A 17,346-nucleotide genomic window follows, 5' to 3' on the forward strand; every position below is an offset into this window, starting at 1 on the left:
CCCTAACCACCACTTAGTTCCCTCACTGCCCAGAATCCATATTATAAGATTCTGAGTGGTGGGAAAGGAGGGCAGGTCATGGGATCTCCATGTGTAGACATCTCGAAGAACCACAGTTACTATAAAGTAAGTAACTGTTCTTTCTTCAAGTACTGAACATGTAGATCCCACTAATGGTGATTAACCAGAAGTTATCTTTGATGCAGGTGGGAGCTAGGAATTATTTCAAAAGAGATTGTAGAACCAAAGGCTGCAGAAACATCCTTTGAATGGGGGTGAGGCGGAGGAAAGAGAAGGAGGACTAAGGTGCAGGCTGAAGTCTAAACATACTAAGCACCATATTAAAATACCAAGCCTGTAAACCCCCCGAAACCTGTTTCTTTCCTAAAACCTATACTCAGACAGACACATAAAATAATTGCTTCAACCATAGGGAGCTTCCCACTCCTAAAATGGATTTTACCCTTAAAGTCACAGTGGACTTTTCTTTCTTTCAAGGCTCAACTGAACTTTAAAAAAAGAACAGAAATGAGAAATTGTCAGCCTTGGTTTGAGTGGTGGTATCCTTCCCGTGGTGCTCTGTGTATTTAATGGTGCAGGGTTTTCTTTCTCTGCACTCGTGGTAGTGCTGGGAGTGAATGAGTAATGGCAACAACCCAGTGTAAATGCTAGCCAGACACACCCCAGGTGCCAATGCCCGATCCCCACACTGTATCCCTGTGGCTGGTGCATGTGTCCCAGGCTGCATGACTCTGCTGAGTCCTACAATGACTAGAAGGTGAGACTGGCTGGTCCAGCCATTTGAGAGTCACATGAACAGCCACTTCTCCCAGGCAGCTGGGGTCATACACTGTGTCACTCCTGTGCAGCAGCCCTGGCTAATGCAGTCAAGATGGTGAGCTGAGTGAAAGAAAACATGGAGAGGAGACTAGAGCGGCTCCTACCTGCTCCCCAGTGGCTGGTCTAATCCCAGGGGCCGGGGCAGTTGCTCCCAAGTCCCATTCTTGCCTCTGCTACCCCACGCATGCATGTGCAAGCAGAAAGAGACATGTCCCACTCTTGCCTCTGCAAGATATTGTGGGGGAGGAAAACATTGGGGGCTGATGTATGTTTCCTCCCCTCCAATATTTCCACTGAGGGAGTTGTGGCCCCCACTGTCCCCCCCCCCGTTCCATCACCCCCATGTAGAACTGCCCTTCCAAAACAGGAATCTGATCTAGAAGCAGACACTAACGAATAATGTTTCATAACAATATGAGCTGAAGTCAGAGGAGGCTCTAAATTGGTACCCAGCTCAGACACCCTGTTGATGTCACTTGTGCCCTGCTGGAGTGAGTCCAAATGTTTGAAGGAAGGCTTATCTTAATAACACATGCAGTCTTTGTGATGAAATAGACTGGAGATTTAAGAGGAATAAAAAGTCCTGAAGTCTTATGAAAAGATTCAGTTCGATCCAGGTAGTAATAACAAAGATATCTTTACATCTAAGGTATGCAGTTTAGCTTCAGCTAAAGACAAATAAGGTTTTTGGGGGGAAAACTGGGAAGGCCTGGTCTACGCTCCACAGTTAGGTCAACATAGGGCAGCTTACGTCGACCTAATGCAGTAAGCGTCCACACTAAAGTGTCACATGCACCAATGTCAGTCGCCCCCTACACTGACTTAATAACTCCACGAGAGGCATAGTGCTTAGGCTGATGTAGTTAGGTCGACGCGGTGACACTGCACTAATTGAAATCCCAAATTGGAGCGATCTTCCTTACATGATGAAAAACTTGAATTAGACCCCTCAGAAATCTACCCACTGATTTATCAGAGAAAACTGAACCTCCTTCTGTTGGTGGATGACATGCTGAAATTGCTGCTACGTGCACCTTGGCAGAAGGAATAGGTAGTCCCAAATATTTTAACTACAACAAGTAATCCAAGATAATCAGAACAGAACACTGGGAAGGAGTATAACAGTTAGATAATGCCCAAAATGAAAAATATTTCCCTTTTGCAGAATAAGTAATCCTAGTGGATAATTTCATGCTCTAAAGTAAGATATTCTATATCTCTGAGGAACATTCCTTATATAACCAGGGTATCCAGATGCCGTCCATGTCGTGAGATGTAGAGAGGCTGGATCTGAGTATACAACTAGATCGTGAGTCTGTGTTATCATGTCATTCTGAATTGGAGGCATAATAAACCGGTGACGGGACAACACCAGCAGATCCAAAAACCAGATCTGGCAAAGCCAAGTAGGAGCTACCAGTATGACCTGGGCTGCTGCTTTTCTTACCTTCCTTAGCACCCTGGGAATCAATGGGAGAGGATGGAAAGCACACATCAAAATAGTATGACCAACAAATCATGGAAGCGTGCACTAGGAGTCCTAGACTCTTTCCTGCTCAAGAACAGACTATCGGACACTTCTTGTTATTTTAAATGAACAAGTCTATTCGGTGAAACCCCCTGTGACATACCATGGTACAATCCAGACTAATGAGCAGCTATGTCACCCTTGGCCTGGAACCCCAGAAATGTATGTCCTGTACTGCCCAGACCTTTCCCGAACAATAGAAGTCTATTATACCTTTAAGAAAATAATATGCAACAACCTGTCACCCCAAATGGAGTTACCCAGACACTTCAGTTTAAACACACTGGATTAGATAAAACAATAAAACAAGTTCATTAACTATAAAGAGAGAGAGTTTAAGTGAGTACAAGGAATGAAGCATAAAAGTCAGAAATGGTTACAAGAAAAATAAATATAAGACATTTACTAATGTAAAAGTTAAACTATATCAAATTCAAGCTCAGTTTCTCACCACATGCTTTCAGCCGTCTTACTGACCAATCCCTGTAGGTCAGGACCCCACTCCCAGAGTCCAACAAATGCCTCCTCTGTCGTTTCAGGTGCAGTAAATGCAATGGGCAGGGAGAGCGAGAGGGGTGCCTTTGGGTGTTTGTCCCTCATTTTTATAAATTCAGTCCCTCTCTTGAAAAACATTTCCAGCTGGGCAATAGCAGACATAATCTATGTGGAAGGATGTTCTCTGCTGTTTTTTTCACCTGTTTGAACTTCCTTTGTCTTTCCTTCCTGCTTGATGACTCTATTTACTTCTTAAATGCAAATTAAGATGAAAAGCACACATTCCTTTGTTTAAGACAGACCTGTTTACCAGCTTCTGTTTGGGCAGGGCTCTGGGCTTTGGAACATGTTTTAACACCATACAGGGAAATCTTATAACTTTGCATACAGTGTTGCCACACTTTTATCAGGACAATACTAACCAGAAAATTATAAGTTTTCAAATGACACCTTACAAGGCATACTTTGTACAAAGATTATTATAATAGTGTGTAAAATGTGAATACTGGGTTATATTCTGTCTCACCTCTATGCTTGGAAGATTTGGTCCAGTAAGAAGCTATTTAATTCCCATTTGTGGGTCAAGGTCACTTTTCTGCTTAGAGACAGCCAGACCATTGTTCTCCCTTGGAAGATTGAGGACATTCATTTCTGGGGGGGAAATCTAAGACTGGGAGTGTGCAGTATAACCCTGCAGTATAACCCAGGCTGGTGAGAGCCAGAGGGTAACCCAAGCATGGTTGGCAGGCTGCTGTTACACACAAACACTCAGGGTGTGACTTGCATGCTGGAACGCTGCTTGTGAGCAGCCCAGGTGGGAGCTACTTCAGCAAAGCATTGTGAGGCACCCTAGGTCGCAGGGCAGGGGTGATGGAGCTGCTCATGAGTCTAGACTGGACCCTGGTATATCGCAAAGCCCTTTTCTACCAATTCTTGAGGAACAAGTTCTATCAATCCTAGATTGATTAGATCATCTATCTCTTGAAGCATAGCACTCTTATGAAAATGGTCCCTGAAAGGTGACTGGAAGGGGTATGGGTGGATGGAAACAAAATGGCATAGCCATCCTTGTGACTTAAAGTACCACTGATCCACAGTAATCGCCATCCATGCCTCCTGGAGAAAGGATAGACTGAAACCAAAGGGAGGGAGGAAAGGGGACACATTCTTGAATATTACTCCAAGATCCTTGAGTGTTGCATCAAATTTGATGCCTCTGTGTCTGTCCCGATTGCAAGGTCACTGAGAGGATGATGGAGCTGACCTCTTATTTTGATACCTCAATCTCTTCTTGGATTGGTTAGAAGATCGCTGCAGATAAAAATGAGAATGGTGTAGTGTTCCTATATCTGGAGAAAGAAGAATGAGGATGAAATTGCTTCCTTTTAAAAGCATAAACCTTGTGATTTGGGAGTGAATCTTGAGTCTTTCAGTGAATGAAGAGACTTTTCCATTTTAGCACTGAACCAGATTGACTCTGTGAACTGGCTCCACTGTCTCACCCCCTTACTCGGTCGAAAAGCTAGAAAGGCATATAACCAAATGGATGGAGATGCTGGAGACTATATACAGTTCAGAAAGGCTCTACTGCTTAAGTTTGATTTGAGACCCAAGGCTTACAGAAAAAGGTTTTGAGGTGTGCAAAAAGCCCCGGGGGTGATCTACATGGAAGCCACCACCCTGATGAGAGAACATCTCCACAAATGAGGTACGGGGTCACATGTCACTAAGATGGAGGATTTGTATAAACTGGTTGGGTTGGAATAATTCTATGAGATCTCTGCTTGAACTTAAAATGTGGTTAGTGGATAGAAAGCCTAAGGATCTGCATCGTGCAGGCCAGTTGGCAGGTGAGTTCGTGGACAGTAGGTCTGAGAATGAAAAGAGACCTTAGGGAATGGCCTAAGCATAGGTCCAGAGAAAGGGAACCAATGGAGGCACCCTAAAGTGGGACTTGGGAGTAACTTCCCTGAAGCCTGATGCTGTGACCAAGGGAGAAAGCGCCCTGTCTACCCTCACTGGGAAGGCGGGGGCAGAGCTGAGCCTTGTGCTAGGTGAAACCCCCAGCTGAGAGTGGGGGAAATCAGGCAGGGAAGGAGGACTGCCAACATGTTTGCCCTGTCCAGGGGTGAAAGAAGCCCTATAGAGGGGTAAAACAGCTGGGAGGCCACTGCTGGTAACAGACACATCTGGTCTGAGTGTGGTCATGACCACAGTAGGTTCTCTTAATCAAGAGAGCCCAAATCACAGCCCATCAGAAAGGTGGGGGTGGGGGACTCAGACATGACTCTGCCCTGGGGGTGAGGGCAACAGGTTTACACCCAAAGAGGAAATAGGTTCCTTGCATACACACAACCCTCAGGTTGGGACACAACTCCAGAGAGGGCCTGTCAATGTGCAGGAGCACCTTGCATCCCTGTCTCACCAGACTCAGGGAAATCAGAGATATGGCTGGGTTAAGGCCAAAAGCTCATGGGATTTACTCCAAACTAGGGGTAAGGATACCACTGGCTACAGCCAAGATTGCTGACACATAGAGAAATGTGGGTGTGATGTGTCATTCCATATTCTTTATGAAAATATGCTTATGATATGAATATGACCTAACTAACTGAGAAATACTTTATGCAAGATGGCTCATGTAAGATATCATTGGAAAGGTTATGATTTACTGAATGCAATTATCCAGTTTGTATGCCTGTATCATTTCTTTATCTGAAGTTAGGAACATTGACTATGTATCTGTATTTCAACTAAGCTACTTTGGGTGATACCCACTGCTAACACTTTAGGCACAACAATGGAAAAGCCAGATAGAGCGGCTGGCCCCTCAGTGAGGACAATAGATTGAAAAGCTTGGCCTTCCTGTGGATGCTCCATCCTGCCACTGACTCATGGACGCTGTGGTCCTACAGAGTCAGGTGGTCTTGTCACCTCAGGGCCGGCTCTAGGTTTTTTGCCGCCCCAAGCAAAAAATTTGTTGCCCCCCAAGTTCCGAAAGTGCAAGTGTCCAAGCAAAAAAAACAAACAAAAAAAAAGGGTGGCCGGAATGCCGCCCCAAGCACGTGCTTGCTTTGCTGGTGCCTAGAGCCGGTCCTGTGTCACCTGATACTAAAACATTACCTGGGACTTCTTGTAACTTTTCACAGTGGGGGGGGGGGGGTGTCAAATTTGGGAAAAAAAGGATTCCCACCTTATGTAAATCCTATTTAAGGGTTGGGAGGAAGGCAAACGGGACTCCTCCTCTCCATGGCCTCTCTGCCCAAGAAGAAAGGCTGAATAAGGGAAGGCAAGGGGGGAGTCCAGACTGAGACAGGGGTCCAGTCTGAAAAGGAATATAACTGGAACTCTGAACCACAGAAACTTTGCAAACTGCCTGCAACAATATCTAGGGTGAAAAATACTATTTGTAACCAGTTTCTTTAGTGAAACTAGCTTAGTTTGCGTGTTTGATTTCATTTGCTTAGTAATCTGCTTTGTTCTGTTACCCCTTTTACCACTTAAAATCTGCCTTTTATAGTTAATAAAATTTGTTTGGTTTATTATTAAACCCAGTTTCTGTAATTTATAACTGGGCGGCAGAGGGAAGAAGCATGCACACCTCTCTCCACATTGAGGGAGGGGGCGAATTTCATAATATATCTTTCGGTCTGCACTCCAAGGGAGGTAGACATCTGAGTTTTTTCCAAAGCTTAGCTACAGGTTAGTATTTTGGCTGAGGTTTAGATCTGTAATTTATTATGACCCAGTCCTGCAACGCACACCCTTAACTCTCATGGTCTCAAATAGATCTACTGGGCACTCAGTATTTTGCAAGATCAAGGCCTTTTTTGGGAGGGCCTATCCTTTCAAGGGCACATTGTCATCCACTCTTATACTTATGTGTAGCTTGTCATATTAGATGCCCTGTAGGTTGAACAGCTAACGCTTTGGACAGATCTCTATAAACAGGAGATCTGATTACTATGGTATAAAAAAGAGCTACAATTGAAAACTCCACTTCTTCTCACTGTAAAATTTAAAAAAGGACTTCTAAGGGTGGTGGTTTCCAGTTGAGTGCATAAGGGAATAAGGACAAAGATTGAAGGTAAGTCTAGATCTGATGAATTACACCAGTTTAACAAGTTTATCATTCTCATGATTGAATGTCAGAACCATCAGCATATATTGTTGCACTGACTTTTCTCTTGATGATATTGAAATTACCTCTCAACAGAAAAGGCAACAGAGGGCAGAGCTTTTGTGCTGTCACTTGGAGTCAAGTACTTGCTTGGCAGATAAATAGGCATTAGAACAAGCAAAGTCACTTTGAGAACCGAGCAAGCACTGCATCTGTGTATGTTTTAACACAATAAAGTAAGATACAGCAATCACAGAATCATAGGACTGGAAGGGACTTTGAGAGGTCATCTAGTCCAGTCCCCTCCACTCATGGCAGGACTAAGTATTATCTAGACTGTTCCTGACAGGTGTTTGCCGAACCTGCTCTTAAAAATCTCCAGTGATGGAGATTCCACAACCTCCCTAGGCAATTTATTGCAGTGCTTAACCACCCTGATAGTTAGGAAGTTTTTCCTAATGTCCAACCTAAGCCTCCCTGCTGCAATTTAAGCCCACTGCTTCTTATCCTATCCTCAGAGGTTAAGAAAAACAAATTTTCTCCCTCCTCCTTGTAACAACCTTTTACATAACAATTTTCAAGTATGTCCCCCCCTCAGTCTTCTCTTTTCCAGACTAAACAAACCCAATTTTTTCAATCTTCCCCCACAGGTCATGTTTTCTAGATGTTTAATCATTTTTGTCACCCTTCTCTGAACTCGCTCAAATTTGTCCACATCCTTCCTGAAATATGTTGCCCAGAACGGGACACAATACTCCAGCTAAGGCCTAATCAGTGCAGAGTAGAACGGAAGAATTACTTCTCTGTCTTGCTTACAACACCCCTGTTAATACATCCCAGAATGATGTTTGCTTTTTTTGCAACAGCATTACACTGTTGACTCATATTTAGCTTGTAATCTACTACGACCCACAGATGCTTTTCCGCAATACTCTTTCCTAGGCAGTCATTTCCCATTTTGGCTGTGTGCAACTGATTGTTCCTTCCTAAATGGAGTACTTTGCATTTGTCCTTTTAAAGCTGCTCAGTCTTCTGGATCACCCCCCTTCTCTTTCAGACCAAATTACGTTAACCGGTTGTAGCCCTGTGATATCAGTTTTCAGCTTTGTCAGACCATGGCTTGCAATTTATTGGAGACAGCGTGCAAGGTCCTCAAAGCTGACAGGTTTGCCATTTGTCTTCCAAGTGTGTGCTGGGGTACCCTTATCCAGAGCCATTGTCTTCTCCCTGTTTGTTCATTCCACAGCCCCCAGTAAGCTAAACCAAAGCATTCATACAGGAAATCTTATAACCCAACATACTATAACTTCCCCTCATCCACCAGGTCAAATTGTTCATTAAATTATTACATTTCAGTAGGTTTAGATTACATAGTCATGGACTTGCTCTCAGTTTTACTTCACTGACTACAAGAAACATTTAAATGTGTAAATGAGATATGGAACATGAGAAAACACATCGAGATGGGAAGGGAAGCGATTGGTATTTTTACCAATTAATGCTAAGACCAAGTGCACTTGAAACACGTGTATGTACACTGGCACGCGCGCACACACAGCACTAAAGGCATAATGCAGACTCTCAAATGGGGAGGTTGGGCTTCATAGGGGAGACTCAAACAAAATCTATGCAAAGAGAAAGAAGAAAAAGGCTCTTTTTGCTTAGAATTGGCAAACTGAGAGCTCAGGCTTTGATATTCAATATAGAATACTGACTATTTAATGGATGATGCCTCTCAGTCTAAGACCAAAGTGAAAATGACAAGAAATAAATAAAAGATGAACAGGCTTCCTTAGCCACAGAATTAACATAGGCTTTCAAAATGAACTACATCTTAGGGTAGTATTTTTTAAGTGACCTTTAGGGGAGGCCCAAATTTTTTCTAATCTTGTGTAAGGCAACATTGGGAAAACCTGTCAGAGTGGATATTTCTATGTGATGTCATAACAGAAAACCCGCTTTTGGGAGCAATCCTGGGACTTTTGCTCATATGGACCATCTTAGAAAAGAGCCATGGCACAAGGTGATATTGAGCCTGTAGCAAGAGAGTGGGTAGAGCATGTAGCATTCTTCAATGCCCTAACGGCTGATTTCCTTCTTCCCATCCTTTTTCTTGGGAGTCTCTCTTCTTTTCCTGGTGATGAAACACTTGTAAGGTCATAAAAGCTATAATCAAAACATGAAAGCAGGGTTCCATGCTTCAAGGAGAGGAAGAAAAGAACAGCAAAGGAGGGGGTCGAGTCAGCCTTTAGATAACCTCTGTAGCCTCGCTTTGTGGTGGATTTTGCAATAACGCTTTCTGTACTGAACGTTTCCAGAAGGGAGAAGAGAATGCTAATCACAACATCTTGTCCAAAAACCACAAAAGTTTAAAGAGATGGTTTCGTAACCTGCCCCTTCCTGGACATACCCTTTATTCAACACCGGTGTCTGAGTGGCTGGAACAGCCTTTTTTAACCCTCTAATCTTCCCCTCAGGGCAATGCACTGTAAATATCAAGTGATCTTGGCTGCTTTTCTTAACTTTATTTTGAAGGCCCTGCAGATCTCTTCAAAACCTACTGATTGACTATGCCTCTGACTTCAGGGTTTGAAAATTTCATGAAACTTTTATTTAACCCAAGTAAACAAACAAGACCATAGTATTTAGTAACCTTTTTACTCCATTGAGTACAGCCTAGTCTTAGAAGAGCCTGGAAGTGCTTCCCCTCACAACTATAGTTTAACTTTCCAACTTGCTGAGATCCTGTTCCTTCTCCCCAGAAGTCAACTGAGGAGTCTTCAAAATTCAACCCTCCAAATTTCTGTATGGGCAGTCTGGCTGAAGCTTCCATCCACAAGTCCAAGCCTGTCTCTCAACGTACCCAGCAGCATATGTTTTTAGGTTTTTGTCCCCAAAAATACCCCACGATGCACTTTGTTTAGCACTTACTCTATCACAACATCTCATAAAAACTTTCTCCACAGATGGTGCACAGAAAAGTAACTGGCTAACGTAGGTTCTTATTTTACACGTTCAGTTTCAATTACGTGAAATTTAAGGTGCTGTTTTTAAACTTATAAAGCTCCTACTTGGGAGCCAGTTTCCTGAGCTAGTTCTCTTCCCCCCATCCCAACCGCAGCCAATTTTGAAACAGGTGCAGTCCCTTTCTTTAAATAAGGTGGGCAGAGGCAAGATAACGTGTTCATGAGGGGACTGCCTCTCTGGCTTTTGTCCCTTTCCTCCCCAGCTAGGATTTCTTAACTTTCAGAGCAGGCTGCAAAATCCATCTTTTTTTTCCTCTGCAGGCATTTGGGGAGAGGGAGATAGAAAGGAGTTGGAGGCTAGGTGAAGGGATGAAGAGTCTGGTTTTATGATTAAATTTTTTTTCTGCTGGTCTAGTGTTATATTGCTTTATTAATTTTATTCTGTATTCTTAAATCTGTGAAAGTCCCTGTGCAGGGGAGAAGCACTTCCGACATACGTATTATTCTAAAGACTCAGATTTTCATTTATCTCAATTAAATTATGCTAAATATTGTCTCTCCCTGAAGTCCACAATCATTTCAGAAAAGCTTACATATTCTAAAAAGCAAAACTACTCTAAATAAGCAAAATTCCTCATTTTACTTTCATTTTTACAATATCACTCTGACCTCAGGCAACTTCTGCTTACATAACTAGCTAGCACTTACACCAATCACTTTAGAGCTGGGCGTTATACGGTTATATTTTTCCCCACACAGATGAACTGTTCTTGAACAAGCAATTACAAACCTTCCTTGCTTACCCATTAGAAATACAGGTCTCTTTTCACATTTGTTTTTTTTTTTCCCCCCCAATATATTTCTTATTGCTATTTCACACAAGCCACCTTTCCCTGCAACATTTGTCTCTTTTCTTTTCTAAGACTGACAATATTCCAGGGGAGTGATGGAAAATAGATTGACAGTGAAAAAAATTAGAGCAATGAGTAGCATTTATTATTTCTAACTGTATTTTCCCTCATCGCTCTGCCTCTACTGGAAATATATACCACTACCATTATAATTTTTACTTCCTAGTCTACAACTATTAGGTATAATTATCCACAATGAGGCCAGATGGAAGACAGACAATTCTGCTAAACATTGTAATTCAACACAATACTTTGGTTTATGACAAAGTGCCAGACAGTTACAGTAGCAGCTGTAGAATAAGGGGTGAGGTAAAACCGCCCCAATTGCTCAGAATACATGCTCAGAGGAAGGATATAGTCACTCTCGCACCTACTGCACTCTCATCTAGGGAGGTTAACTTGCTCCTATTGATCTCTCCCAAAAAAGCAAGTTGATGGTCACTGAATGCTGAAGTGCAGTAAGTTGCACTTTTTTGGTAATGGGAATGTACACAGATGCAATGTATGCTACCCCATTTGACTCTGTAAGGCACTCGTTTTGTGAAGAGGAAAGCTTCGGCGTTCACCTGGAGTAACAAGTCCAGGATTCAGACAGTTTGCTGGAGTGATTGAATTGGGGGAGGGGTGCTGAAAGAGAGTAACTGAGTACATAGATCACTGATGCAAGACAGCTACTGTGCATGCCTAAAATGAGCAAGGAGATTCATTCATCCAGATATGCAAAGACATACATGTACACGGCAGTGTGAGGTTTTAAACTTTTAAAAGTCAGTGTCACACCCCTAGTCATAGATTTGTCTTCTAAAGAGTAAGCAGAACCTTGTACATAAATAACTATTTATCTATTTAACTATTTATCCCTTACTCTCCTTATTGTGAGGATTGATTTAAAAAGAATCTGGCAGGAGAAAAGAAATTATATTTAAAAAAATATTTAAGTTAAAACCATACTAAGTTCAAGATAGTTTACTTTTCCTCATTGAGGCTGTTCATTATTTTCATTTTGCTTGGGAAAGGAAATTAGCCCAGTCCCTATTATTCCTAATATGGTTATTTTAGAAGTTTAACTCTGAAACGTTTTTTAAAGAAATGAGAACATTTGTTTTAGGATTATTATTATTTTTTTTAATAGTACCTCCTTTTTTTAGCTTTAGTCCTAAAACTGACAATATCTGCTGAAGTAAGAGGGAAAACAGACGGAATGAAGGAAACCAGTTTAAGTGAAGGGGAGGATATTTATTGTGCAAATCTGTAGTAAGAATATCAACAATATGCTCTGGGTTGATCAGACATTACAGGTGTGGTTACTCTGTTCCCTTTAGATTTCTTTATTTATATAATCATTCTGTTTGCTTTGTCCACAGAATGTGGTGGAAGGGAATCTCATTACTGAAAATGAACAAAGGAGTCTAGCACACACCTGAGCACAGACAAAGAAAGATGTTATGTTACATCTGTCTAATGCTATTTCACTCAATTACTTGGAGCTAAATTAAAATTCAAAGACCGTCAACCTTCAGCCTAAGACAAAGCCAACATGTTTTATGTAAGTAACTGTAACCATGCCTCGGTGGGTCACAACTGAACACCAAATTCAGGACAAACTTCTGAGAAACAGGGCAGATATACTCCCAAACTGGAAGTATTTTGAGAAGTTCGTCAAGAATTATTTCACATTTTCTAGTAGATTTTTGAGGTACTGAGGTCCAATACTGAATTCAGTAGAAGTTTACCTTTGGTTTCAATAGAAGCAGGATGACATAAGGCTAAACTTTCAGTTTGAAGTGTTACGATAACTTGTTTACACTTTACATTTTCCTATGCCCCATTTACTGTTTCACATTGAAGAAGATACATACACAATATGTGCTAAGAGACTGATTATATATTTTCCAATATATACTTTCTTAGTGCCTGCAATTTTGGCAAAAAAGCTACAAAACCAGTATGTTTAATGGAACAATAACACAGCTCTACCTACCTTATATTTAAAACCATACCATTAGCAAAAAATACTAATTCGATATGCTCAAAGTATTTTGCTTCTTCACCCAGTACAAATTCCTTAAAAGTCATACTGACAGCTTTTCCCCTTTTGTTACAGTACATGACAGCTTTTCACATATCGTAGCAGGTGCAAATAAAGCTTTAAAATAAAGTCACGAATGTCACTATTTGGGTTGAGAGATGTCGGGCAGACCTCCATCATTTTTACCAAAGGCATCTCCTGGGAAAACCACTATGCTTTATTTCCACGCTATCAACTCACTCTTATCACACATTCTTCTTCAGACAGACATATGAATAGTACTTTAGACTTGAGAACAGTAGATAGTTGAAGAAACTTAGCAAACAGTGCTCAGTCCATTGTGCTCAGTTTCATGAGTTCCAAGCAAATTAAAAAAAAACCTTCTACTCCAGAATTACATTACGTCTTCAATTATACTGGGGATCCTAGAACTGGCAGTTGCTTGTTTTTATAAAAACATCTGTTGAGGAAAAATATTCTCAGAAGGAAAACCAAAGAAAAATGGCAACTAGTCTGAGATGAGTGATAGAATCTAATTACTCATAGCTTAAGTATATGCAAGCATTTTGATACTGCAAAGAATGGCAATTCACCTGACCATACTAAGGCAATATCCACTTCATATTGTATGTACATGGTGTTAGATTTTCTTTTTGTCAGAGGACCAGAGAAAGCCAAATTGCATTCTTTTTCCCTACTCAAACCCTATATTTGATCATTTCCTTAAATATGCTTTTTATTCACAGAAGCCCTCTTTAGGAAGAAAAACAATGGCCAGCTGAATTCAAGATGTCTAGTTAAGAGTTCTCCTCCAGCAAGGTTGATAAAAACAACATACAAAGGCCTTCAGTACTGTAAATTTATTCAGCAGAAGATAATACAGAGTGAAATCCAACTATATAGAATTGGAAATTCACATTAAATAATTTGCTGACATGATGCAGAATGCAGAGGTTCACTCTTTTTTCCTCCTTCATATTTAAAATGCTCAAGGAAGGCATTTGTGTATGAAGAGAAAAAAATGAAAATCCACCAATCCAGGAAGATGACAGAACTCAATGTATTATGAAAATCTCCCCACAAAAACTCAAAGGTAACAAATATGAAATTATTATACTGTTAAACTAATGCTATCTTGGCATCATGCAGTATTTTTAATTTAGAGAATTGTTCATGGAAGAAAGTTTTTTTAAAACAGCCTGATATTACCTCTCAAGCTTACATAAAAATGTATATTAAGATTTTGCATGCATTTCAAAAAGATTTTGTGCCCGTTTTACTAACTCAAAACTTTTGCTCCACACCAAGGACACAGAAATGTTTGTGTATTACCAGGCTATTACATCAAATTATGCTATGCAAAAAAAAATAAAATAAAATAAAAAAAAAAATCGCATTTTGCATCTTTAAAAAAACTCTTCACATACTATTTTGATACTAAAGAATTTGTACGCTGTAATTATTTCTTGTCAATACCAACACCACACTTCTGCAGTGTCAAACACTTCCGTTACTCTTGCCATCACTTATGTGCATACAACAGATTTAGAAAAAAAATCTTTATTTAGGAACGTGGGAACAGAGGATTTTTTTTTTTAAAGAGAAAGGTGAGCTAAGATATTAGTTCAAATACATGATTAGGAAGTTAACTATTTAAATCAGATTCCAAAGAAAAGCTTTATTAAAAGTCGAAAGGTGACATTTCACATTTAATGAGAGCACAATTGGCAAACATTTCGAAAACCAAAAGTGTTTATAAAAATTTAGTTCTAAAAGATAAATATGCCAGATTAAAAAATACATATTTTAGTAAATATTTGTGCACTTATTTTTACTGTCTGAAAACCTGCAAAAAAGGAAGCCTGAAGACCGCTGAAAAGCAAAATAAAAGTGCTCATTTATCCTGGAATCTTAGCTTTTGATGAGGAGATTCAACAGTGTCTGTTTTCATTCATTCTCAAATCTACTGTAAGGATGATCAGAATCCTGAAGGAGACCTGGAGAAAAAGAGGACAGCATTTATTAATTATTTGTATTACCATAGCGTATAGGAGCCCTAGTCACAGACCAGGAATTCTGCTAGGTTCTGTACAAATACAGAATTTTAAAAAATGGACCCTAGTCTTAAAGTATAAGATACAACTACTCATCTATAGTAGATTAGAAATAAACTCAAGTCATTTTATTTCTCAACCAAAAGTCATGAACTTTACATGAAGAGTAAAACATAAAAGCGAGAAAGATTTCTTCATGAAAAGTCATTAAGGAGAAACAGTATTTCTCACTTGTGAAGGATACTGTAGCTATTTGCCAATTCTTTACTTTATCAAAGACTAAGTGTGGAGATGGCTAAGCAGAAACAGTTTCAAACTGCTCTGCCAATAAATTCAGCTTTGCGGTAAGAGGACCATCCTTTCAAAAAGGTGGGAGGTCATCATGCTGGCTTAATTCTGTTTCACTCTTGAGCAAAAACCTGTCAAGTTCAATCAGTGATATGCAGTAGTTCTGTGACACCAGCCAATGTCCTCTAAGGACAAATACAGATCACCTGCAAACTCACTGAAACTACTGGGGACAAGAACAAAGGCATCACCTAATCCAGGTCACAGTGTGTGCTTTTATCAAAGATTTTTAATGTAACCAGAATATTGCCATAGAAAGCACTGCAAAGACATTGTATCTGTGAACATCTTCTGTAAAGCTTAGTTCAGCAATAATCATTGTTCCATACAGTGGTAATTTTCAACAAGACCTTGAGAAACTTACTAGACATCCACTAGCCAGAAGTGCATACTGAGGATAAAGGGGCCCAGAGGGTCTAATGGCAGACCCATGCTGTGAAGGAGCAGAAGGATTTTTGCTATCCTTCATATTGGTTTTGGCAAGTGATGCCTGGAAAACCTGGAGCACCACCTTTCCTAGCTGCTTTGTCTTGGGCAGGTGGCAGGAAAACAGGTTGATGAAGTAAAGCTCTTGATCAAATTCCCCTCTTCACAACAGTCAGTACCAAGAAAGGGGAAGAGGAAAGAAGATTGTACCATTCATTCCCAACCTCCACATTGTGTCCCAGCATATCTTTATTCACTAGGTGGAGAGGGTGTGTTTCAATGTCTAGGTGCCTAGCATTCACTGCTCTGTTTAATAAATACAAGCAAACAGGGGCATGGAGCGCTGGTCACAGGTACAGTTTAGGCAGAGTGCAGCAAGTAAGATATCCAACTGCCAGGCAAGACAATATTAGCCAGTTTTACTGGCTAACAGCCAATACATTTTCAAGCCCTGTCAGTAGAAAGCTTGGTATTTACAGTAGGCTGAAATGTGATGAAAACAACCATTCCTTTAGGGCTACTTGTTCCCTAATGCCCAACATAACTCATTTATATTAGTGAGGCAACATGTGTACATGGAGAGGAGTGTTTACCTCATTTATTTTCAGGACCACCAAAAACTCAGATATATAAATATTTACACTGCACAGATGTTTACATTGTAATAGGATTTATAGGGGTTAGTAAAATAAAATATTACAATTGCTTGAATCTTTGATATGATTCAAAGCTATATATTACATTACTTGAATCACTGATAATTCAGAGCTTTATTTGCAATACACAAAACAGTCTCTTATAAATGGTAGGAATGTAGGAGATCTAGTGAATTTGATGGACATCCCTATTTATGAATTAAAACTAAATGTTTTTAAATTCTCTGATTAAATCCTATACAAAGCCAAGATCAAGCTTGTATACTTGTTGTGTATAACTTATTTTATAGCCTTCTATCCTTAAACCAGTATCAGAAAATATATCGATCTTTTAGGTCTATTTTATAGACAGACGTTTTCCATGAACAAATATGACACATTTATCTTACTACACAATAATGTATATTCAGAAACTGGATTCAGGAGGAACAGAATTTTCATTAATTCATCAGGGTTAATCATCATCAATTTTGGCAGATTGACAAAGAATCAGTAAAACGTAACTCCCATATACGCGCACTCAAAGTAATGTGCGTGCCTTTATAAAAGGAGTGCACCAATTTTTTTTTTTTTTTTTAATCAGCAATCCCTAGGGTGACCAGAAGACAAGAACAAAATATCAGGACATATGGGGGGGCAGCCACAGGCTCATCCCCCCACCAGGGCTGGCTCTAGGTTTTTTTCCCGCCATAAGCAAAAACAAACAAAAACAAAAAAAAGCAAGCAAACCTGGAGTGCCGCCGAAGCAAAATATCGGGACAAATGGCGTCGGGACGCGGGACAAACAACTAAATATCGAGACTTCTGGTCACCCTAGTAATCCCTCTGGAAGTTTCTATACTCCAGTAAACAACTTACTTTATTATATGTAACATCTGTCAATAGAATAATGTGCAATGCTACAGTATATCCTTGGCAATTCAAGCAGGGGAGTAAATATTGGATATCATCATATCCTTATGCAAAGATGAAA

At 40.3% G+C, this 17,346-nt stretch overlaps 1 protein-coding gene across 2 annotated transcripts in view; it reads right to left on the bottom strand.

The window, feature by feature from the left end:
- Positions 1-14,433: 14,433 nt before the first annotated feature.
- LOC102929613 (pituitary tumor-transforming gene 1 protein-interacting protein) overlaps positions 14,434-17,346 on the bottom strand; it is a 57,220-nt gene continuing 54,307 nt past the window's right edge. Inside the window, exons 7-8 of one of the 2 annotated variants that reach the window (XM_043541225.1) lie at positions 17,232-17,329; positions 14,434-14,886 (exon numbers count right to left, since the gene is read on the bottom strand). In XM_043541225.1, coding sequence (XP_043397160.1) covers positions 14,821-14,886; positions 17,232-17,329 — 164 coding nt within the window. In that variant the 3' untranslated portion in view covers positions 14,434-14,820. The remainder of the gene's footprint in view (positions 14,887-17,231; positions 17,330-17,346) is intronic. The other variant, XM_037890731.2, reaches the window with a different exon arrangement.

The sequence above is a fragment of the Chelonia mydas genome, chromosome 2 (genome assembly GCF_015237465.2).
Source record: "Chelonia mydas isolate rCheMyd1 chromosome 2, rCheMyd1.pri.v2, whole genome shotgun sequence".
NCBI classification, from domain to species: Eukaryota; Metazoa; Chordata; order Testudines; family Cheloniidae; genus Chelonia; species Chelonia mydas.